We start from the raw sequence: 24029 nt of genomic DNA, 5'->3' as shown, positions 1-24029 counted from the left end.
GAGTGTCCGAAGTTAGTGCAGCTAAAGATCAAGAAGATCCAAGTTCAGATGGACATTGTTATGCACAACCCTCAGTCAAACCCGTCCATGTTTCAGTAACAGACAATCAGTTAGAATAAGGGGCTGATGGCGCTTATGAAAAATATTGACAGCCCAAAATCCTCTGAGATTGTAACGTTATTACTGAAGGAATAGATAAAGTTAATTGATTTCTTAAATTTATAAACGTGATGTGATGATCTACCATATAAATCCTTATTGTCAGATAAAAAACCTATGCGATTGAGACGCGAGCGCTTGTCGAAACAAGGTGGAAATTTTCCAAACTAAAGAAAAAACGAAAATAAAATAAGTTGAGTTAATGGAGCTTGTATTTGTTACCAGTTCCATTTTACTGCATCGCATGTATCAAATTATGCGAAATTGTAATGTCGATTGTCTAAGAACACACATCTGGTTCACGTTTAAATATCACCTAAATGAACTACTCGAGAAAAATGCTCTGTTCGATATTCCTGCCTCGAAAGGACGAAGATTTCATAGTCCCAGTACTTTCAAACGTCTCTAAGGCATGTGTACCGTTCAAAACTGACGAAAGGCTCTTGGCCGCGTTTGAGAGGCAGATGTGCTCAGACGGATTTTAAGCCCTGTATATGTGGACGAACCATGGAGTAGCCACTCAAAAGCGAGCTTGATGATGATCTCTCGCTTAACTTTTATGATGTGAATAAGACTCGCCAGGGTTTAGTGAGCTGATCCTGTCCTATGGTAAATGACACCGGATAACCCGTAACTCGTAAAGATTTTACAGGCCGTCCACATGATGACAGATGAAGTATGTTAGGCTCAAATTGGGAGGGAGTGAAAGTGTTTCTGGCAGAAAAGTAGGGAGATAGGACTGGATGACGACGTGCAGACGTTATGAGCAATTAAATTAGATGACAGATTTAAAAATTCAATTATCATACTTCTAAACCAATTTTAATATAAATGATGATAAAAATTTGTGCCTAAAAAAATTGCAACGAAAAGCTAAGTATTAAATGTATTGATGTATTGATAAGTAAAGCTCAAATCGTAATACGAATGACATGAAGCCCAGCAACAAACAAATGCTGAATAAACTTATCGAAAATGATTTTTAAGTAAATATTTTCAATAAAGCTATTCTTGCTCTGCTATGGATGAGTTACTCAATACAATATGTCAACTTTCAATGACAGTATTCGAACCATTCTCAATAAACCTCAATCGGTACTTACCATTTGACAAATAAATCCACTATCCCATGTCCGGAACCGGATCGTTACCGTTTGTTAATCCGTCCTCAGCTCAACGACTACAACACAAGTAAGTGGTTTCCAATCGTGCTTTTATTTATCCCACATCTAACTTAATCCGACCTATCCAAAACGGGGGGGGGGGGGGGGGGGTTTTGAGCGTGTTCCCAACATTCCCGGTGGCCCAATGCTCCCCACACACCACCACAGAGGTTCCTGTTGGGCTTATACGTTCGTCCTTTCATTTTTCCTTGTGTCACCATCCCTTCGCTTACGTTACATAAGGCCGAAAACTTAAACCATTCGGTGGATCACATGCAAACAGGGCCGGTCCGACGCCAACGAGATCGCTGGGACTGGTCGCACCACCACCGACCACCGTCTGAAACGGCTGATTGCTGACGAACAGGGCGGCCGTCGCGTGCTGTTTGCCGGCACCGTTACTACTGTCACGCTTCGGATCCTTCGGATGGTCCAGCATGCAGGACAGTTTGCTCACTGCCGTCAGCCCACCCGGACCGTCGTTACCTCGGCCCGGATCGCCCGCCGTTCGATTGCACGGATGGTGGTGATGGTCGTTGGAAGTTTTATTGGCACCGGCGAGCAACAGTGAACCACCGCCATTGGTACCGTTCTGTGAGCCGTTACTAGCGGTAACGCTACTCGACCCAAGCGTACCGTTACTATGGTTACTAATGTTACTACCGCTACTGTTACTGCTGCTGCTGCTGCTGCTGCCATTGCTGCTACTGTTGGCGGTGGCGGTGTTGTTGTTATTGCTGGAGCCGCCGCTGCCAGCATTGCTGCTGTACTTTTTCGACTCATTCACCTTCCGAGACCGTTTCCACTTCATACGCCGATTTTGAAACCAAATTTTAACCTACAGGAAAGCAGATAGAAATAATACTTAACATTATTAGCACAAGAGACTCTTAAATGTCTCACCGTCAGCCGGTCTTTATGCTGGCTTACCTGTGTTTCAGAGAGAAGTAAATTGTTGGCCACCTCGTACCGCTTCGGGCGGGACAAATATTTGCTGACCTTAAACTGCTTTTCCAGCTCGAGCAGCTGCTGGGAGGTGAACGCCGTCCGGGGCCGTCGCGCTTTTCCGTATACTGAATTTTGTCCTGCAAATCAAACAAACGGGGCGAGCGTTAAAAACAGAAATGAGCGCAAATAGAAACATCGCAGCGTAAAAGTCATTTAGTTTGCTGTTTTCACTATCTACCACTCGCTCTGCCCTCTAATGCTTTTGGACTAATTTTGTTTGCACATTAAAATGGCCGACCAGCCAGCCAGCCAGCCAGTCAGCAGTTATGTGTGCGGCACAGTATTTGCCAGAGGGTTTGGGGCAGTACGGCCCTGTTAATGCACTGTTAATGTGGAGTGTTCAAATGGAACGATAATCACTTTATAATGCTGTAGAACTGTTAGTGGAGGTGAAAAAAGTGTCTCTAATGGTCGGCTGAAGGATAAGAGCAGAAGGACAACATTAAAGCTGTGTTGAGCTTATCTGTAGCATTATTGTGGTTTTAAATTGAAGCACGATACCAATCTATAAAATATTTAATCAGCTACAAGTTTCGCATATATTTATTCAACTTTGTTTTTTTAATTGTTTTCCAAACTTACCATAACACACAGGCCAGTTGGAATTTTACTATAAATTGCTATCACCAACGAGCAATTACCATCGCCATAGTACATGCATAACGCGATGCATTCGCATCCGAATGCAGTCTGGAGATTGCGCCCTGGCCATCCGTTCGGCCACACCCACTTCATTCGGGACGGAAGACAATCGAAATGATCCATTCAGACTGCGCTTGTGCATGTGCAGTACATAAAGCCATTTGGCCATAGTATTGTGCGGTTAGTTCTTTTGTTGTGCGAAGCAAAGACATTTACTCTAAGGACATAATTTTAACATACCGTTTACCGCAAAAAAGGAAGTTTGATGCACTTGCAACATACACATCAGATGCAAAAGCTCAAGACAGTTGTTGTTTTTTTATTACTATTTCACAAATGTTAAGTATATAGCTTTTAAACAACTGCCTCTGTGCAACATGGGAGAGACGATTTTATATTTATTTTAATATTTTCCATGCCGTGTATTATGCCTACTTGAGTTCACGCGTTATCAATCTGCATTATCGATTGATTTGGAGCAGCTAAAGCCTAATCAGTCGTGGAACTGCAGTTGAACAATTGCTCAATAAATATTATCCCTGGACGAAGAAGTTGAAGCTAGTAAGGCACCTCTGAGGGTCCTGACGATAAATTATAACTGCTTCGAGTTTAACTATTACGTCTAAATGAAGTCAAAAGGACATATTGCGACTTCTCAACAGTGTTTTACTTGAAGAGTCGTGTTTGCAAAATCTGACGTGGAAATATGAGGTTTTTATCGTCCCCAGCGACTTGTCGTGGCTTTACTGTTGTTAAACTTGGACTCAGAAGAAGCAGCAATACGGTATATTAGCCGAAGAATATCTAGAAAAATATGGAAATTATTATCTAAAATACACAGTATATATCTGAGACAGAAAAGTCCAATAACTAGCGACTTACAGCACTTGTGAAAAATATGTTTTAGACTGAGGATGCGTCGTCAAGACTCTTTACTAACTGCAGGAGCGACCAAACTACGTTGGAAAAACAACTATCCGAGGACATTTGTTACTTATTCTATATTCAAGAGGGACTAGCAACTCGATCGCTCTGAAGGTCCAAATTAAACTTAATAAATAAAACTTGAACCTTCTTCTTCTTCTTTGGCACTACAACCTCGAGAGGTCTCGGCCTGCCAATTTCTGGCTTTCTGTGACTTAATTGTACCCGTAGAAAAGTAGTCAGCCTTACGTAGGCGGTCTGGATGGGATTTGTACCCCGGCCCTGCCGTGTGAAGACCGGTGCCGCTGTCGCCTCGGCCACCGGACCGCCCCACTTGAACTTGAAACCTACTACCATGAATTTCATCCGGGTTTACCCGAGAAAAGGTTCAGGATTTGAAGAGGAAAGTGTCTACAAATCAACGTATCATTGTACTCTTCTTTGAAAATTAGCTTTAAGCAATGCGGCAGGGCCAGGTTTCTGATGAGTAAAAAAACTATGATAAATTGAAGTAAAGTATCGGACTAATTTGCTATCATTTTGCAAATCGATATCTAATGGTTTACTACTCTAATTTCTAATTCATTACTTCCCAAATACGACACTTACAGCCTCATCCAAACCTAAAATGTTTCAAAATTGAAACGACCGAAAATCCGACGGCACTAGCTGAAGTTTGCTCGTTCTTGGTGAATGGTCTTTGGATTTCTAATATCAACCGATCTCTGTGATCAGTTTATGGTGCTTCCAAGGATTGAGTTAACCTAAGAAACCTTTACACAACTTTAGATCAAATTTCATGCAAATTCCTGTCTACTTCCTCTGATTGTCTTCTTGCCAAACTGTAGCACATTTAAATTCCTAAAAGTTCTACAATCACGAAAACACCTTCTTTCTAAAACTCATCTCGAATTCCATCAAGATTATCAAGATATAATTTAAAATTGTTCTGTATCTTTCACAAAGGAAAACATACAGTGCCTCATATGCCAAAGACACCTTCAAATCGAACAATCGCTCAACTTTATGGACGATGATTCTTTGTTCATGTACCCATTCATAAAGGTTTCTTATAGAAACTGGTCAAAAATGGGTAAAAAACGGACAAAAACGAAAGCAGGGAAAATCGATCACAGAGTTGAGTAATTGCGCTGTTCCACGGTATTCCGATTTTCAAATCAAGAGCTTTATAATGAAAATAAGAGGCAGAGGCTTTGAGAGCTTGCCTAAAAGTCCCAAAAAGACAAAGTTTAATAATAGTCTTCAGATTATAGTTTAGAACAGATAGAATTCAATTTTGTAACATCGTGTAACATCGCGGCGGTCCGGTGGCTGAGGCGATAACGGCGCCAGTCTTCACACGACAAGACCGACGTTCAAATCCAATCCAGACCGCCTTCCCCGTACACAGGGCAGACTACATTGCTACGGGTAAAATCATGCCACATAAAGGCAGAAATGGCAGGCCAAGATCCCTTCGAGGTTGTATTGCAGTGCCAAGCAAGAAGAACATTCATTCTTTTAGAAAGTAATTTATTACAATTGTAAACGCAGCTTGAAATAAGAAGAAGAAGGTTACAGCCGTTTTAAGAAATTAGATTCAAAGCAACGTATTAAACTAGCTAAGTAAAAGTAAGTACTTTGTCCGATTAGCTTACAAATTACAATTTACAGCTAATACTATTTTAAAATCAACATTCCGCATATAGCTTCTTTTAGCCTGTTTCATCAATTTGCTCTGCTCTGTTTAAATATGTACGCTTCCCTTTAGCGCGTCACCCACGGCCGTATAATTAATTCAACTCATGAAGTGTTAAATGATATCACGCTCAAACTGCTCAGCGGCCAACTACACCAACTACTAACCATTTTACACACACACACGCTGATATCGAATCACTCTAATCGATTCGCTGCAAACAAACACTTACACACACACACTTCATCCTGCGGGAGTGTGCAACGTGTGCAGATTGGCAACCATTGGCAAAGTGCACAGTTCGAAGCAACTAAGTTCCATCCCCATCGGGAAGCCATTGGGAGCTCATTTTCCAACCCACCGGTCGGGGATTGGAGAGTGTGGGGACAGTTCCCGAAGGACTGGCATTTATTTATCAAATTATCAAATTGATTGTAAACACTTAGGAGCGCCCCTGCTGTTAATTGGCGCAGACCGAATTTGCAGGCATTCGATAACGGCAGGGAAGGGCGGTGTGACCAGGGAGGAGGAAGCTGTGGCCCGTTCTCCGCATTCTCCTCCTCCCACCGCTCCCTTGGAAAACCCATGAATATAATTCAATTAGTACCTAATCAGATGATCAGTAATTTGTCTGTTAGCACATATGCGAGCAATTTTTGATGCTACGCTCACCGGCACGATGAGTCCCCGGTTTCGGAATCGTGTAGGCAGCAAAAAGGGCCGCATAAATCACAAACCAACGGCCCAAGGGTCTGGAGGGGCGGAATACGGTGCTTCGATACGGTGGTAAGAGCAGGACCCTCGATCGATTCGCCCCTCGCGCCCGGCCGACGCTATCAGCGTGCAGAGTAAATAGAACAGATGTCATTGTACAAAGTTAATTTGTTTAATTTGATTGCTATCGTCCCTAATAGGAAGGGCGTTAAACGGCTACGGTGATACCGGCATTTTTTTTTCTCCTTCCTGCCCTGCCTTGTGTGTGTGTGTGTGTGCCTGTGTTTGTGTGTTTGCGCGTTGTGCAATCAAAGAGCGTCGTGGCGCGTAAATGAGCACAGGGCGCAAAACCGTTCGTTCCCGGCAACCCGGGGAAAGATTAGTGACCCTAGTTAACTGCAATCAAATTATTGAAACCGAAAGTATTTACTTTGTGCGCCCTGCTCTACTCGAGCCGGGAGGAACCTGGTAGGAACCGATTTTCACCCTTGTGTGGTAGGAACGTGCGTGCGTGTGAGTGTGTGTGTTTGCAGGTTATCGAGAGACTTTGAGGGATTCAGGATTGTCTCACAGGGCTACGAAAGCATAAGTTCTTGGAATAACTAATTTATGCTATTCAATTAATCTCGAACAGTTTTTTTTTTATTCTAGTGATAACAGTCAGGCCGTTTATCTAAATCTCGAACAGTTTTATAGTGAACAAAACTAATAAACAAAAAAGTAAAATATTTTTTATTTAATATTACATTTTAAAATAAATTATTTAATAAATTATTCAAAACAAAATTTTATTAAAAGCTAGAAAATACATAGAAAATAATTCTATGGAACGGTATAGTGTTATGATATTATTTGATTATCGTATTATCATTAGTAAATTAAATAGTATCGTGTAAACTTTTCTTATACAGTGACCGGCAAAAACGAGAGCCGAGTTGATATTTTTTAAATTTTCAGCTATTTATTCAAGTTTGATTATGACGGCTTGACACTGTATTATCCTTTGTTACTATTTATTTTGTTTAAAAATGATTTAGTTTTTGTATATTTTATGTTCTTGTTGTTGTTACTTAATAAGCAAGAATAAGCTAATTTATTTATAAAGAACGGCCTGGCCGTATTGCTAAAAATAAGGTTTATTAGCCGTAAGAACAAATCGTAAATAGTTAGATAAAATAAATATTCGTAAAACAGTTCAATTTTTATTGTTAAAATGCGCCATCGTGGTTTAAAGTGCCCACTTCAGTTAGGCTCAAGGAATATAGCTGTTTATCAAACTTGCTCCTGTACTCTTTATGATTGGGAATGCTTTCTACTAGAATTCGTATTAGGTGTTGCTCGTCCATTTTTTTTCCTGTGGTGCTCCAAGGCACTAAAATATTATATTTTATATTCATAACATCAATGTTGTTAATTCTTGCATTAAGAATAGTCCAATAAAGAAGTTCTCTATTGAAATAAGGTCTGATTATATTAATTAGCTTTTTTTAATTATCTGTTCAGATGCTAAGGGTCGTTTTCGAGATCCTGTTTCATTAAGTAAATCTCCATATTTTTACACAGAGTGTAGATAAAGCAATTAGTGGTCATAATTGTGTCGATTTTTACTAGGCTTCCCAAAATCCATTACAGTGTCAAGGAAGACTCTGTTTCGCCCGTCACTGTAACTTGTGAACGCGCAATATCGCTCTACATCGCTCTACAAACTTATCAACTCACCCCACCTACATTAGCTACTTGCCTGTGACACAAACGATGATGCTAAATGGGCGACAATAAAAGACCAAGTGGTCGTTTAAGTTTCCCCTGATTGTTGGGGATTGTCAGCGAGGGATCAGCCCAGCCCGAAGAAAACCCACCGTCACTAAAGCATGTTCGCTCTTTCGAGCAGGTTTTTCACCGCACTTGCTTATCCGGGGTCGTTTTGCCTCGTTTTTTTTGGTTGGAAAACCTTTTTCCCTCTCGCTTGTTCGTTCGCTTTGCGGGTGAATTTTTACTCACCCTTCAAAGGGATGGTATTCGCACCGTTCCATTGCGTACCACCGCAAAGATCGCAACACCTTATGGTTGAAATTTCGGAGCAACCACCACCGGCAGCGGCAGCAGTAAGCGTCCAACTATCCCTCGCCCTCCGGTGATTGGCGGTGATTAGCGAAGTGGATGTTTGTTTGGGCTCTGTGCGCGATAATCTAGTTGGCGATGATTTTCACGCAAACCTGCCACTTTTCACTTGCTGCATAAGACGCGACGGCTGGCACATGTGCATATACCGGTTAGGGGGCTTGGGAAATAGTGTTTATAGTTTTCCGTTTGTATTTGTTGATTTTTTATTCGTTCGTTGGTGTTACGCAGACTGGTTCAATCCCTACGGCCCTTTGCCGCGGATTTATCGGGGTGCGATTAATCGGAATCAATTAGTGTGAATTACGACGGGTGAGTTGTGAATGGAAAACCATACGACATGTGTGGCTGATGTACAGATGTATAGCTTGCCAATGCATATATTATGGTGAAAGAGGCAGTTTTCCGGGGAAAATCAGTTTTTTCCATATGCATGTGTGTTGCGCGATTTAGCAACAGTCCCGATTTGGGTAAAATCTTTACTTTGCTAACGAAACTGAAATGCGTTGAAGGAAAAACATCAGTATTGAAAATTACATTGTGGAAAAATAAGCTTGCACACATTATTTAACTACTATAAAGAAGGAGAAGGAAGACTTGCAAAGGAAAGAATTACTATATGAAAATCGAACCTTTCCAAAGCTCAACAGCAAGGACATTATTGTGATCGTCGCCAAAAAATCCTCGGTTTAAGGACGTAGGCCAGAATTCAGCAAACTTCTCGGAACAAAAATCGAAGTATAATTAAATTATATTGTTAATTAGCGGGTTGTACTTTGACCCGAGAAAAACTCCTATCCAGACCGCCTTCTCGGCTTCCAGATAGCCAGAAATGGCAGGCATATAGACCTTTACAGAATACAGTGACAACGAAGAAGTATTAGCTTTAACAAGCCAAATGGTGAAAGATCGAATAAAAATTTATAATAATTGTTACTAAATTCCGAGAATATGTTAAGCTATATTTGACCTGACTTTAACTATTTTCTATGCGATGATCCTCTATTCAAGAATTCCGCCAGCGTTATTTATATCAGGTTTGACGACTTTAAGGAACCACGTTAGGATATATGAAGATAAGGCCTCACTTTTAAAACATCCGTTCCCTCCTGGTGCAAATAGATTTATTTAACAGATCCTGGCCATTCAAAGGTTTTCTAAGGCCGTTAAATACATCCAGAAGCTAATGAAAAGCTTCGAGTTTTGGCAAAATTCTGGGCAAATATGTATTGCTGTACAAAAACTCCAGTTGAAGCCGCTTATTTTTAAACCAAAGATAATCATTCAAAATGAGCTTGATAATGGTCGTTGTGACAAAGATCCTGCTGCCGATGAGCGTAACGCGAGGCCTATGATATGATTTTTTTTTTGTAGAACACTTCTTAAAAAAAGGAATCAGACAAAATTAAATTCATTTAGTTTTTTCTGACCTCAGTATCTCACATTAATCTATTGTTTAATTATTATTCGACGAAAATATGTATTGGCATCATTGACGACCACTGAACCTTTGAAGGGACCTAATTGAAGGAACATCACCGAATGGGTCTTGTCTTATCCTATCCCATCTCTAAGAGGGCCAGAAATATTAGGATCTCTCTTCCGTCACGTGTCTTAGACCATAAGGGGCCTTGTTGAGCACTACTTACAGCTTCAAGGACCTCTGAAGGCCTTGATATGCCTCATGATATATCCGTGAAAAAAAATTAGTGTTCAAAACTGATTGCAAACTATTACTAAGTTCCTCAACTTTATTGACAACCCGGAAAAATGAACAAAAGGAAAGCAAACTTTAGACTTATTAAATTTTCTTTAGAGGGTAGAAAAGGGTGACATCCTTAAACTTCAGCTATAATCATGCAGAAAGTCTATGAAATCTCTCAACAAAACAGAGTACGTATTTGAACAAGGCTTTGGCCGTAGTCGAATATTACAACAAAAAAAATCCTTCCATGCTTGGGTGCCATCCGAAAACAAACAAATCAAATAGGAAAAAACGTGATACATCGATAATGAACGGAATAAAAAACCACGATCGAAACAAAAATTACACCATTACACACATATATTTCAGCCGCATTGTTTCAATGCACGGGCGGCATGCTTTTGCTCTCTTTGCACAAGCATACCAATGAGCTGGCATCAAATTTGCAATCACAACATTACGTGCCGCCCAAACGACACAACCAGACTCCCCAAACAAAACCTCCGGCCGATCGTTTCGTTTTTTTTCTTCTTCTCTCAAGCCATTTGGGAGCAAAAAACAGTCAACCCCACGGAAACCGTTTTTTCCAGCCCACTAGCCTGATTGTTGAAGTAGGCTTTGACCTACGATTGTCTCCCTTACTCTTTCTCTCTCTCTCTCTCTCTCTCTCTCTCGAGTGTGTGTGTATGTCATCTATTTTGAAGATGAAACTACAAATACAAAAAAAAAAACACACACACACAAACACAGCATCCATGTCAACAACAACTCTACAGTACCCCCCCGAACGGGTGGTTTGCTGGTGTCAACGACAGTGAATATCAATTCCGGCAGCGTGTGCCTGCCCGCTGTTTGCGTTGGCGTTGTTTGGAATCATGCTAACAAATTCGGAGATAACTCGATTTCTTTACCCTCAACACAGTGTAAAATCAATCACTCAACTTTTTTGCGCACTCGTTTGGCGAAAGGATGGCGTGAAGACGCAACGACAACCAAAAGAAGAAAAAAAAAAAAGGATGGATGGACGGAGCACCGACAAATCGGCAATGCAAATAATATCAACGTCGTTGTTTCGTTTCGCAAGCGTGCCTGATTGCGTTACAGGATTAGCTGGAGTTAATGGGATGGGCTGAGGACGAAGGAGCGCGCTCTTGGTGCTGGTTTCGGAATTCGGAATCAGAAACAATGCGTTGTTGCGTCGTCGATTTGCTGGAAGAGTTGACATTTGGCAATCGCTTATGGCATCGTTTCGTGTGTGCATTTAATCAATTGAATTGTATAAAATTGAAGAGTGAAATATTTTTCTGTCAATTAGATACAGGGTCTTTTGTCTAACATGGGATACCTGGAAATTAAGGGACTCTTGCTCGTTTTAATAGCCATTAATACCGACAATTGAGAATTTTTGCGATTCTAAGCACCTAAAGCGTTTGCCAATTCAATATCATCGCCAATTTTATCTCAATTTGGGCCTACCACACCTAAAAAGAGTTTACGGGCTGTGGTTGTCTGGTATCATTCTCATGACAGGACCAAACCCACCGGAGTTCGATTAGTCTGCCTCGATGAAGCGATCATCGTAAGATTGTAGCGACTCTTATATTGTCAGAGACAGAATCTATTTCTCAGAAGCCTCAGAAGTCTAGAAGTAGAGTACTGTCACTATAAATGTCCTATAAAGTTCAAGTTATGTTGACGAATGACGAAAGCGAAGTTTAGAACGTTTTCAAAGATGCAATCACCAGCTATACATCACCTCAAAACGAATCAGCATCAGCCTCTGATAGTGCCACCACCATTTAAGATTTTGCTTAATCCTAGGTTTGTCTTGCTAGGAAGAAGGCCTCATTATCTCTTTCATAAGCGTATAGCAGGATTTGGAATGACGTCTCCAGAGTTTCTGCCACCGAGAGGAGCCCTCTTTAATGCCAGGTTGAGGATAAGACAGGTTAGCCCATCGTCCTTGAGTAGGCTCTTTCCCCTTCATCGGAAAAGTAATGTTAGTCATCATCATTCTTATAGACCTGGTAAGTATGGCTGGCATTTCAATGGAGTTCATTGCGACGTATAGTTTTACCCTGGCTATGCTGTCATATGCGGCTTTAAAATCGATTAAGAGATAAGAGATACGACAGATAGGTGAGAGATAGGAGATGAGTGCTGTTGAAGATGACTGTCGCTTCGCCATCTACTCCAAGAATTACCGCATGGTGTAGATCAGGTCTACGGTTTGACTTTACGTTATGAAGTCCTCTCTGATAGTTTCCAACTATCGCTTCGAATAATGGCCCTAGTAGATGTTGTACTATCAGGGAGAGAGTCTTGCAGGCGCTATTGAATAGGATAATACCTCTACAATTGCTGCTGATTTGCTTATATTTCTTCAGGTGTAAGGGCTAGATGGTGTCAAGATTCCAATCACAAGATCACATAGTTCTTGGATTATAAATTCCCTGAAGGTCACCGATTGTTACTATTCTTAGCTTCTGCATCCTTTCAACTAGCACAGTATCTTATCATCCAATCAGTGCTGTGCAGAGTCTTGCAAATACATGTAAGCCTTAACAATAAAAAGGCATTTCTTATGGTCTTGCATGGGCAAGCATATTTGCATAGGATATGTCTGCTTATATGGAAAAACCGTATCTAGAAAAGGCACCTTTTTCCTCTTCAGCAGTTTTAACAACAGATTTATAGCTCTGTCGAGATTTACCATGTGTGCATATCATCATTCCTTCATAAAATAAAAATGAAAGCAAATCACAACGCTCAAAATGATTTGCTAAATCAATTCGTCCGCTAGGAGATGGTAACAACCGACAGTCCCGACCGTCTACATTTCGCATAAAATCACATATATGTATGTAACGCCGAGCACATAGCTCTGTAATGCTATCCGTACCTGTAAGCTCCGTGATTCGAGGATAGTAGATGTTGTGGTGCCTTAGAAGCTCTAGCTGAGGTAGCTGCATGAAATGGAACCGATTCCCAGCGTCGACCTGCCCGTTGGAACGAAACGTGGGAAGCGCAGAAAGAAAGAACCGTCGTTATCGTCGTGTAGCTATTATCATAATGTGCGAAGGCGCATGCACGATTTGCATAATTATTTTTGCGGTGCTGTGAAGCAGGGAATATGTGGGCAAGCCCAAACCTACCGGTATGCTTTTGTTACACACGGCAGGATGTGTGTCGAAGGTGGATGCGTTCGAGGTGAAGATCACCTGCGATGGGCAGAGATTGTAGAACGGCAGATAGTCGTGGTGGTTGGGCGAGGACGATTTTGCCATCGGATTCATCGCACAGTCGTCTATGTCCTGCGGTTCCACGCTGCCCGGGTTGATCGATGAGCACGAGTCAGAGGAGAAGGTGGATTCGGATCTGGAACGAAAGGTGGTAAATAAGGACATTTATGTTAACGCTTTACACTTTGAGAGGTTTTATTTCTTGGTTTATATTCTTGGAAAATGGATATCGATCAATACGAATACTTTGAATAAAATGTTTGCAATGGTGAACGTGAAGTGAATCTCGATATTTAGGTACAGTCTTTTTCACTTCTATCCCCTTTGATAAGGAAAAGGATCAAAAAGATTTACGTTGAACTAAATAAAACTACAGAAATAGCGAATTCCAATGCGGGAAGGATCTGCTAAAAAATAATCTTTGACCTTGGCCAATAGTTCTAGAGACAGAAGCTATATAATTCCGTGGAGTATTTGAACCAGAAAAAAAGTTTGAAAAGTTATGTCTCAGGTCCTCTTCGATAGACTGAGTCCCTTGCACGATCAGTGGTGGATCAACCTAGGAGCGGTGGGAGCGGCCGCTCGCCGATTACGGGGCCCTCGTCACGAATCACGCGTCACAATTAGACAGGCCACTTCTGCCATTCCGCTCGGGGTCTCCAAAGTCCTTGATCCACCACTCTTCACTGGGTCCTCTTTCACAAGACTCCGTTACACGAGGTTTATTCGACAAAGCTGCTTAGACGAAACCTTCGGCGACTGCCCATTCCGTCCATGATATTGTTGCCATTCGAAAAAAACATCGAGATCGAATCGAGACGATTATTGCTTAAAACATATTATAAAAAATTAGATTTATATATCTAAGCTAAGATGGTTTGATAACCACCTCATCTGATGCCACATATTACGTTAGAAAAGACGTCACATATTATATTAGATTAGACACCAAGCGCTTTTATTGTGACTTCAGAAATGTAATAATCAGTGGTGGATTAACCTAGAAACGGAAGAAGCGACCGCTCGGGGCCTCAGCAGTTATGGGGGCCTGGTCGACGAGAAAAGTCCTGTTGGTCTTACTCACAAACGAGTCACAATTAGAGGATCTCATCTGCTATTCGGCTCGGGGCATCCAAAGACCTTGATCCGCCACTGGTAATAATATCTTCTCTCTTTCTCTCTCATATCTCTACAACTTCAAGAGGTCTTGGTTTACCATTTATGGCTTTCCGTGACTTGACTACACCCGTAGCCGGATAGTCAGTCCAACGTACGGGGATTTGACACCCAATCCTGGCCATGTGAATCGCCTCGGTCACCAAACCATCCCAAAAGGTCTAGCTAATGTGACATTCTTATAAAACTTTGATACGATCAAAATTTGGCAGATATGAGTCAACATCACAATTTAACAATCAATATGAATTTTAGCATTTGGAGGCCCAGCATTTAGACCAACGAGGGCGACAACATGTTTTGTTTAATAATCTGCAGCAAATGTCCGTGAAACAAAGGACAGTATGCTTGACCATGACGTTGCTTCCAATAAGATACCTTCATGAATACTAGCCATGTTATTAGGCAGAAAGGATAATCCTGCAGTCCTGCAGTCTGAGAAGTTTGTTAAAACATAGTGGAGCTCTTGTATCTCTTAAAGTAATATCTTGTGGACATCTTTTAAAATGCTTGGGTTAAATTTAAGCTAAGTCTAATGAGCAGTAACGGATGTCTCATGTAAGTATCGCCCTAGTGTAGCTCGATGCTCGTTTAATCTTCTCCTTTTCACAAGTAGTCATGAACAAAAAAAATCATTTAAGAAGAGTCTTAATTTAATGTCCACAAGAGTTCAGCAATAATTGAAAAGAAAAACTCACTCTCCAATTCAAACACCTTCCATATCGCACATTGCAATGAAAAACCCTTCCCAACCGTTCTCCACAAGGGGTCACACAATCGTTGTAACAAAATTAGTTGCCGTGGTCAATCAAATCAAATCTGGTCATCCAATCGGTGACACAATTATAGCGCACCGTGATAGCGCCCAACAACATTACAAGAAAATCACGGTCATACTGTCCCCCGTACCAGCTGCGTAGCTACCACCGCGCACTAGATAGCGTTCTTTTGATAACAGCCAAAGGTTGCTGTCTATTTGTACTGGTCGCGTGTGAGGTATCCGCGATACGCGTTGACATTCCTATCAAAGTTGTAAAATAAATTCGTGATCGGTTCGGGGTAGGGCGCATTTGATCAGAAGAATGGAGTTGCTTCATGAGAAAAGTAACTATAAGTAAGAGTAAGTGATCCAAGCTTTAAACTACTATGTAGGGGACCTTTTTACACAAAAAAGGCACAATATAAGTAGAAAAATCAGTTTACATTAGCCGATCATCCGATTGCATACTTGCCATTAAAGCAGTGCTTCATAAATACTGATCACGAACAAAAACAGATTAAATAAGATTTATCCCTCTTCTGTATGTGGATATGCTTCCCAAAACATAAGCCCACAAACCACCCCCCCCCCTCCCACCATCTTCAGGTTCGTTGGTTTACGTTTGCGATACTTGGCACAACACAAACAAATCGAGGAAAATGTCTGATTGCGTTTGCCACGCTCCGATAGGCCCGATAGGCTTCGATTGTGTGGAGCATAAAATTTAAACCCGAAACACATTAGCCAAATCTCGAAATCACATCTCGAGTGTGTGTGTGTGTGTCTCGCTTTCTCTCCCCAAGGGCACCCCAATACACAAACACAACACATCGGATCCAATTACCATCGATACAGCCTCCGTCATGTCACCCGAGACGAGTACGAAACGGCCCCTGCTCGTGAAGCCAAAAACAATTGTTGATTGGCAAATGAAATATAGAAAGCTCGACACGAGCACGACACACTACAAACGAGCGGTCCTCATCCCAAGCCATCCAACCCGAGTGGCGTCTTGATGCCCAAAACTCCGACATCGAAACGAACGAACGAGAGAATCGCAACACTCGCGCTGCATCTTATGTGCCGCTGAGTCTCGGCTGCCAGCAAATTTCTTGCCGAGACCGTATTGGATATCGAAAGGGAGGGCCCCACAACCATATACGCCAACGCACGTACATAACGAGGACCATTGTCTGTTGCGGGAGCTTCCTCTGGGTGGCTGGCTGGCTGGCTTCCGGAAGCTTCCTACCACCTTCCCAGCAGCGAAACGTAATCAAGCATCGAAGCACACAATCACAAATGCGCATGTATCGTTTTATTGCGCAATGATTTGTTGGACTGTTTGTTGGTTGAATTCGACTCCCCAGGATCCCCAGGAGAACCATTTTTCCTTTGCTGCTGCTAGCTAAGGCTGCTGATGTGCAGCGATCGGTACGGTAAGGCTACGCGTGATGGGTTATACTGATTTGTAGGATTCGCAAGGGATGATGGCAAAATGACTACAAACATAAATTGTTGACATGACATGTACAGACGAATGAGTCGAAGGAATGATATATATTTGTGCGCCAGACACGACCATAAGCCAGATTAAATCACATACAACAATCGTCTTTGGGTGTTTGGAATCAAATTTCAAGATGTTTGAAAATCTAGTTGAGCTTGTAAATAATTCTAGAAGGAGAATATTGATTATTTAGAAACAGTTTAATTGCTTTATGTTTTGAAGTACTTTATGATACACGATAAAGATAAGTTAAAGTGGATAATGTTTGAAGCTAAATTGAAATGAGCAATCACAAATCGATAAGCAAGGACTAATAGCGAGTAGCACAAGAACGAACAAAGGCAGTAAATATTGCTTTACATTTGAAACTCAGCGTTATCACTTTCTTTAGTAACTTTTTTGTAACATTTATACAATTTTATGTCCTTCTCATATTTTTATTACTTAATGTTGACTATAGTATCATAAATTTAGCTTCATCTTTATCTGAAGAATTGGCTGTTGTTCCTAAACTCTTTTATTAATTTATATATGAGGATTCCTAATGGTTTGGTTTTTACTTTAATTGTTAAATAGTGACAGTGACGTACAAAACAATATCTTTGTATATGAAATCAAATGTAAATGTTCAAATATATAGTAAAAGCGTATGCAGTGGCTAATTTTTCCATCGCAATATTCTCACAGCAGCCATTGATATTGCACGCATATCAACGGCTACTATGACAAAATCATCTGAGGACTTCACGATTAAAGGTATTTGATATCCCCTCTCATATGAAGACGTATCCATATTAACTAGCTTTGTGTGCCATTCCATCTAAATCCCATCTGAAGCCTGCCATAAAAATAGATGCTATTGCCTTATCAACTGAAAAACCCTGTAAAGTTTAAGTTTGATTGATTAGGCCGTCCTTATGAATAAAAAAATAGATGATTATTTTTTTTTTTTTTACTATTTTATGTACAGTGATGGTCAAAAGAATGAGACCACATATTAACACACACACATAACATCGAGATTATGATTCCGATTTTCAAATAATTGTCGATCATATCATTGAGTCAATAAAAAAAAACGATTGTGAGCTAAGAATTTAATGAACTTCTAGTATGATTATGCTCTGAAGAAGTATCAAAGATATAGCAGTGGTCTTATTTTATTGTCTGGCACTGTATATTGGTATATGTTTGGAACATAATCGCCCAAAAACAATGCATCAACATCTGTTTGTTGACATCAGATTGTTTGCTTGATTCAATGGTATAATTGGTTCCCTAAATTTTTCAACTGTTTTTAACAAAAAAAAAAGAATTCGATTTACTATAACTTCACCGTAACAATTGAGGTAGAATTAGGCGATCTGTGTTTTCAATCACAGAACCTGTACTTATTCCTCTTGGATTATTCTTGTGTCTGTATTTTGCTGCACTTTACTAACGTAATTTATAAAATATGTTTATCTCTTCCTTGGTTATTTAAACTACAACAAAAATAAACAAATCAGTTTATCTTAACCGAATCTAAATGATCGAACCGCGAAGAATTTAAATCCAAATCAAATAAATAAACCACTAAGGTTTGATATAATAGAGATGAAGTTATATGCTTATCAGACTGTAAGTGAAATGGATAAATCTAGATCAATTTAATTTAATTTAATAGCTACAGTTACAGTTTATGATTTATTTTTTGTTTATTTGAATTACACTCCAATTGTACTCTTGTTTGCATAATTCCTACTTCAGATATTGCCAATAAAGTATTAATGTTTTCCAAATTTATCTCTCTCTCTCTCCTTGGCCTAAAGACGCCTTAAGGTCTACTGCTATTTCTGGCTTAATGCCTTGGCCTAATGCCTGCCATTTCTGGCTTAAAAGACTTAATGATACCACGTAGTTGGATAGTCCTCACTACTGGCGAACGGTCCGTTGTCTACCATCGGAGCGTTGCCGGTTTCCCGAATTAATATTTGTTACAAAATATTGTGTTTTAGCATAATATTTTTCTGCAAAGTAAAGTAATTAAAAGTTACATTTCATAACCACTGACTTCAAATAGAAGTAGACCGAAGAAGATATTAAATAATACATTGCTCTAAATAGCTTCAAACTTATGTTGAGGTTATCATAAATCAGTGTGATACAGGAACGGAATCCATTCTATAAAAAGGCCAACTTAACTTTATCGCTGAAAGCTCAATAAAAGTGCACACAAATCTCACCTTTCATCTGTTCCACCACATGAGCAACGATAAGCAGCAGCAGCGGCAGCACCGCTTCACTTCATCGTCAATTAGTGTCGCACACACGTTCTTATCAAATAGACTCATTAATTAGCCTAACCTGTGGCGAAACACAAAGACGCTGCATATCGGAAGGCAGGTGTGGCCGTGTGGAAATAATAAGCCAATCAAACTATCCGCCAAACAGGGCCGTGTTTGCACGGTACAGTCGCACACCGGCTGCTGATTGACGTGTGCGCCACATAATCAGCGTGTGGGTAAGGAAATTAATTTGGAATTGTCATGTAAGTGATTGCTACTGTCTTCCTGCACGATGATTAATCTGTACGATACGGTTATCTGGCTGTTTGGTAATTAAACGGCTCCACAACAACATTCCCGCTGCTGCGCTTCTTCTCCTCCACAACGGGTTCGATGCGGTTTGGTGATAACGCGAATAAACTTAACAGGAGGGAGACACACACACACATGCGCTCGTCGTATCGTTCATGTTTCGTCAGAAGAGCTTCGTGCGAATGCGCGTGATAATGATATCGTTATGATTAGGAATAGGAAGGGGGGTACACCACATTCCGTATGGGTTTTGATGGTTGAAGTTTTTTAATCTTGTTAATTAAAAATCACAATTATCGAAAAACGGCAATGGTAAATAATTTAATATGTCTATCATGCTATCTGCTTCTTGATTACAACTAATAATGGAGCTGGAACGGTCTATCGGAGGAACACACCCTTGCTGTTGTGATCAGATCAGTACCTATCAGATGATGAAATACAACTGAACTGAACAGATTGATTTGGTCAAGTTGTCAAAAAAAACCTTGCAAAGTGCTCAGCTCAGGTGGCGAAATAGGTCAAGATTGCTAAAAATAGCAGGATCATCGTCTAATGACGTGTGGAGAAGGGGAGTCGTAATAAGTCAAAGGGGAGTCGTCGTTGAAAAGGCGAGGCACTACAACCTCTAAAGGTCTCGGCCAGCCATTTCTGCCTTTCTGTGACTTAATTTTACCTGTAGTAAAGTAGTCAGCCCTACTTGCGGGGAGAAGGTCTGGATTGGATTTGAGCTCCTGTTTTGCCGTGTGAAGACCGGCGCCGTTATCGCCTCGGCCACCGGACCGCTCCAATGTTGCATAATGTTTTTGCAAATGAATAAGCTTTTGTCGGTAGGTAGATATCCATTGTCATTATTCAGGTTCAGGTTAGGTTCATAATACACTGTATTGAGCTAGTCCCTAAATACTAAGCACGGTTAACTCGCCACTGTCATTTGGCTTATCTGTCGATGGTCAGGTATGGACAAACTCCTGTTACAACACAATGCTTGTTGTACAAAGAAGTAAGTATTATACGAGTTACAACTTCTATTAAGCTAGCTAAAACAACATGAGTATAATAACCATGTATCAACTTTAACATCTATTTATCAATCAATTAGGGCGGTCCGTTGGCCGAGGCAAAAGCAGCGTTGGTCTTCGAGGTAGAACCAGCTCATATGACACTAAATATAACAGTGCAATTCTTTATGTATCATCCCTAAACCACCTTATGTTACGTGGAAGCTGCTTAAGACTTTATCCTACCACGACCTTCTCATTGGCTTTGTCTCAGCATTTTTCTTACGTACAGTCGGCGTATCGATTAATTTTTAATTATTTTTTTAATTAATTTTGAGCCAGGGATTTACTGCTAGTTGATTTTATTGTTGATAGATCGAAGCTTCTATCGAAATTTAAAAACAAGTCCTGGACAAGATGGACATTATGATATAAAATATGAGTTCTATGTCTGAGACAAAACCCCACCGGTGATTCTAAATGACATGAGTTGATGGTGCATGTAAAAATCGTATAGTGGACTACCAGACTTCCCAAACTCCTAGCTGACCTCATCAGCGACCCATTGAATTGTTAGGGAAAATCTCCATCGGAAGACCTGGTCTGATCACTCTGTTGCAAAGACGAATTACAAGAACTACAATTTCAAAATGCGATATTCAGGGATTCGATATCCAATTCTGCTGTGTGAAGACCGCCGCCGCTACCACCTCGACCATCGAATCGCTCTAAACACTATAAGAATTATAGTAAAAGTTAAAATCATGCGAATATTGAATAGTATATTGCTCGTTGGAATTAATACAGAAGCTCATCCATCTTCATATGAGTATACAATAATACTTAACACGACATCAATAATCGTTCGTTGACTTCTTGTTCGTCTGTACTTCTTATCAGAGATATCGATATATTTGATAAAAATGTATGTGTGCTGTTCAATTTGATACGCGATACTGATACAAATTTAAACAATTATTTTTTTCTGGATTACCTTTGATTGTTCCTCATAGATGGTTTGTAGTAAATCTCTAAATATAAACCTTCCAATGACCCCCACGGAATGATATCATACTTTAGCCCGAAATTGCGATCCATTCATAAGCCACAAAAGTTCATCAAGTCGAGCTGACATTCCACAATTCCGTCAGGCAGACCGTCAAGACTACCGTACTCAAATAACTCACAAAAACCCATGGCTACCGGAACACCCGTAAATGCGCAGCCATTTTGTGCCAATCAACTAACACCCGGACAGCTTCCAAGCTCATTATTTACTACCAGCGAAAAGCTCTAATCACCAATTAGTGCCAACAGTTAAGGTACCTTTTTGCTTCCCTTACTTTCCGCCATGGGGTTTCCTCTTCCCCCCCTCCCCTCGCTTCCCTTATCCTTCCTTCCCTTTCTATCGATTAATCTCACTCCATGCGCTCTTATGTATTGGCTGGTCTCTTTCCCATTTGCTTCATTATTGCAATGGAAGGAAAATGCGCAGAAAAAATTGTAATTACATTCTATAATAGAAATAACTTTTTCCACCTCGATAACTTCCCTTTTGGGACGTCCGTTGGAACGTCCATGCCGTTTGAGATGAGTTTTCTAACGGACAGTGACCATATTACATGAACCTTCTCCATTTGAGGTTGCCTCTTTATGACTTAATTTTCCTTTAGCTATTTTAGTCAAGAACTGAGCTCCACTTTTGATTAACCTACCTTGAGTGGCGATCATCGCTGGCGTTGAACCCATCTCCACCGTTCAGATCCACCGCGCTCGTCTTGGAACGAATCGGCGACAGGTCGGTCCCTGTGCTGTTGGTGTTTTCGTGCTCTTTGCTGGCCAGCAGTGCTTCGATCCGGAAGGAATTGGCATTGCTACTGGTTTTGGTACTTCTGCACACTACATCCGACCCCGACGCTACTTCCACGTTGGACACTGCACTGTTAATCTCACCACCACTATCCACTAAACAACGTCCAGCTGGAGCGTCTGGCGTATCCGTGTCGGCCATATTGTACGGCTGCAATTGTTGTTGCTCAACGCTGCTCATCACGCTAAGCCACTGCGCCGTGCGCTCTTTCACTTGTACACCACAACTAAAATGGAGGAATCGTTTTCAAAGACACAGTTCTATCTTTTAACACTATCACACAGTCTCTATCACAAATGCACGGACCTGTTACGGATACAATCGATCGATATAGGCGGCAGAACTGCACCACTTGCTCGAGTGCACATGGATCACGTGTTGAAACACCTGGCAATGCACACACTCAAAATTGCATTGAATTGTAGCAGTAAATACACAGCAGAAAACGACTCTTTCAGCTCCGTTCGTCGACGTATACACACTGTTCGGTGGTTAAAATGAACTGAATGGCTACATTAAACGGAAGCAACCACGAACTGGATGTTTGATGCGATCTGAAATATACCTGGACATTGTAGATACAAGAGAGAGAGATGGATAGATACGGAAGATAGTACATTCACGCACTCTATCACTCCTATTTTGCATCATAGCAATCGGCATCTTTTCCTTTTCCATAGCGTAGACGGCGTGGTTCATTCGATGGGGCTGAGCACATGTTCATTCAACATGGCATCGATGTGACGCGTACAATTAGTAGGCGTGGCTATCGGTGCATTACATATCGTAGAGGCGTAGTCGACGATGCTTCGTTCAACAGGGGAAGAACGACACAAAACGCTTGCTTTTCAGCGTTTTACATACATTTAGGAGAAATTTCACGATCAAATGGTGGATCATGAGGATCTGCTATTGCTTCCTTGTATACCTTCTCGTACTTTTCTGTTTATTTCTCCTCGCTTTACTCAGAAAACAATGATCCTTCCTGGGGAAAGTCAAGGCTCTCCGGTGCTTCGGTACTGTCCGTATGTACTTGGTGCGAAGCGCTCCGGAAGACAAGGGTAACCGAAACAATTGGAATGGATTTTGAATGACCGAGAAAATGGGTTTTATGTAATGTTTTTCCACTGTGCATGTGGCTCATCACGGGCCGCCCGTACTATGTGCCGCTCCACCTCATTTGCTAGTCGTTGCTCGTGCATGCTCGGAACATCGTTGCCAAACGATAAAGTCGCATATGAAGCGCGTATATTGTCGATTAGCAGTTATTAGGGCTCCCGGAACTTGGCGCCGGAAGTGGGACGATGCTGGGTTGTTGTGGTGGTTTTTATGATGGGTCTTGGGGCTCGGGGCTTACGTGCAGTTTGTAACAGGAGCTTGATTAAGATACAGACTGTTTGCTGCTACCACTACCACACAAACGCACACACACACACATACACGGGTGGCCATGCGAAACATCGGTGCCGAGCGGTGTGAGTAATTGGAAATAATCAAGTTTCGATACTCCGTAACAATTGTTGGAACAATTTGAGTTTAATGAGCGAATGCAATGGATAACAGTTGTCGTTTCAGTGGAAGGAAGTTATCATTACGTTCATTACGTTTAATTACATTACATTTCAGTTTTGGGTATAGTCGCGCTTCAAAAAATGCAATGAAATAAAAATGGGTTTTGTTATACAAAGGAGTTTATAGATTTAATGATAAGGGTGCCAACTACTGCTGTACTTAAATCTTAGAGTTGAATACACACGCG

General features: G+C 41.0%; 1 protein-coding gene across 1 annotated transcript; it reads right to left on the bottom strand.

Annotated features, from left to right (window-relative positions):
* Positions 1 to 1431: 1431 nt before the first annotated feature.
* LOC118509697 (homeobox protein goosecoid) lies at positions 1432 to 22752 on the bottom strand. Its single transcript, XM_036050765.1, has 5 exons — positions 22116 to 22752; positions 13291 to 13513; positions 13038 to 13134; positions 2253 to 2407; positions 1432 to 2160 (listed from the first exon to the last, which is right to left on the bottom strand). Exons 1-5 carry the CDS (start codon positions 22448 to 22450, stop codon positions 1552 to 1554), a joined length of 1419 nt encoding a protein of 472 aa, XP_035906658.1. The 5' UTR covers positions 22451 to 22752; the 3' UTR covers positions 1432 to 1551.
* Between the last annotated feature and the right edge of the window lie 1277 nt (positions 22753 to 24029).

Source organism: Anopheles stephensi, chromosome 3, assembly GCF_013141755.1.
Source record: "Anopheles stephensi strain Indian chromosome 3, UCI_ANSTEP_V1.0, whole genome shotgun sequence".
Classification (NCBI taxonomy): Eukaryota; Metazoa; Arthropoda; class Insecta; order Diptera; family Culicidae; genus Anopheles; species Anopheles stephensi.
This window is presented reverse-complemented; position numbering and strand designations above follow the sequence as displayed.

Coding starts and splice junctions, on each gene's coding strand:
- LOC118509697 (XM_036050765.1), bottom strand. CDS start 22,450: ATGAGCAGCGTTGAGCAACAACAATTGCAGCCGTACAATATGGCCGAC. Junction 13,514..22,115: donor AGCGATGATCGCCACTCAAG/GTAGGTTAATCA, acceptor CTTTCGTTCCAG/ATCCGAATCCACCTTCTCCT. Junction 13,135..13,290: donor TGTGTAACAAAAGCATACCG/GTAGGTTTGGGC, acceptor TCCAACGGGCAG/GTCGACGCTGGGAATCGGTT.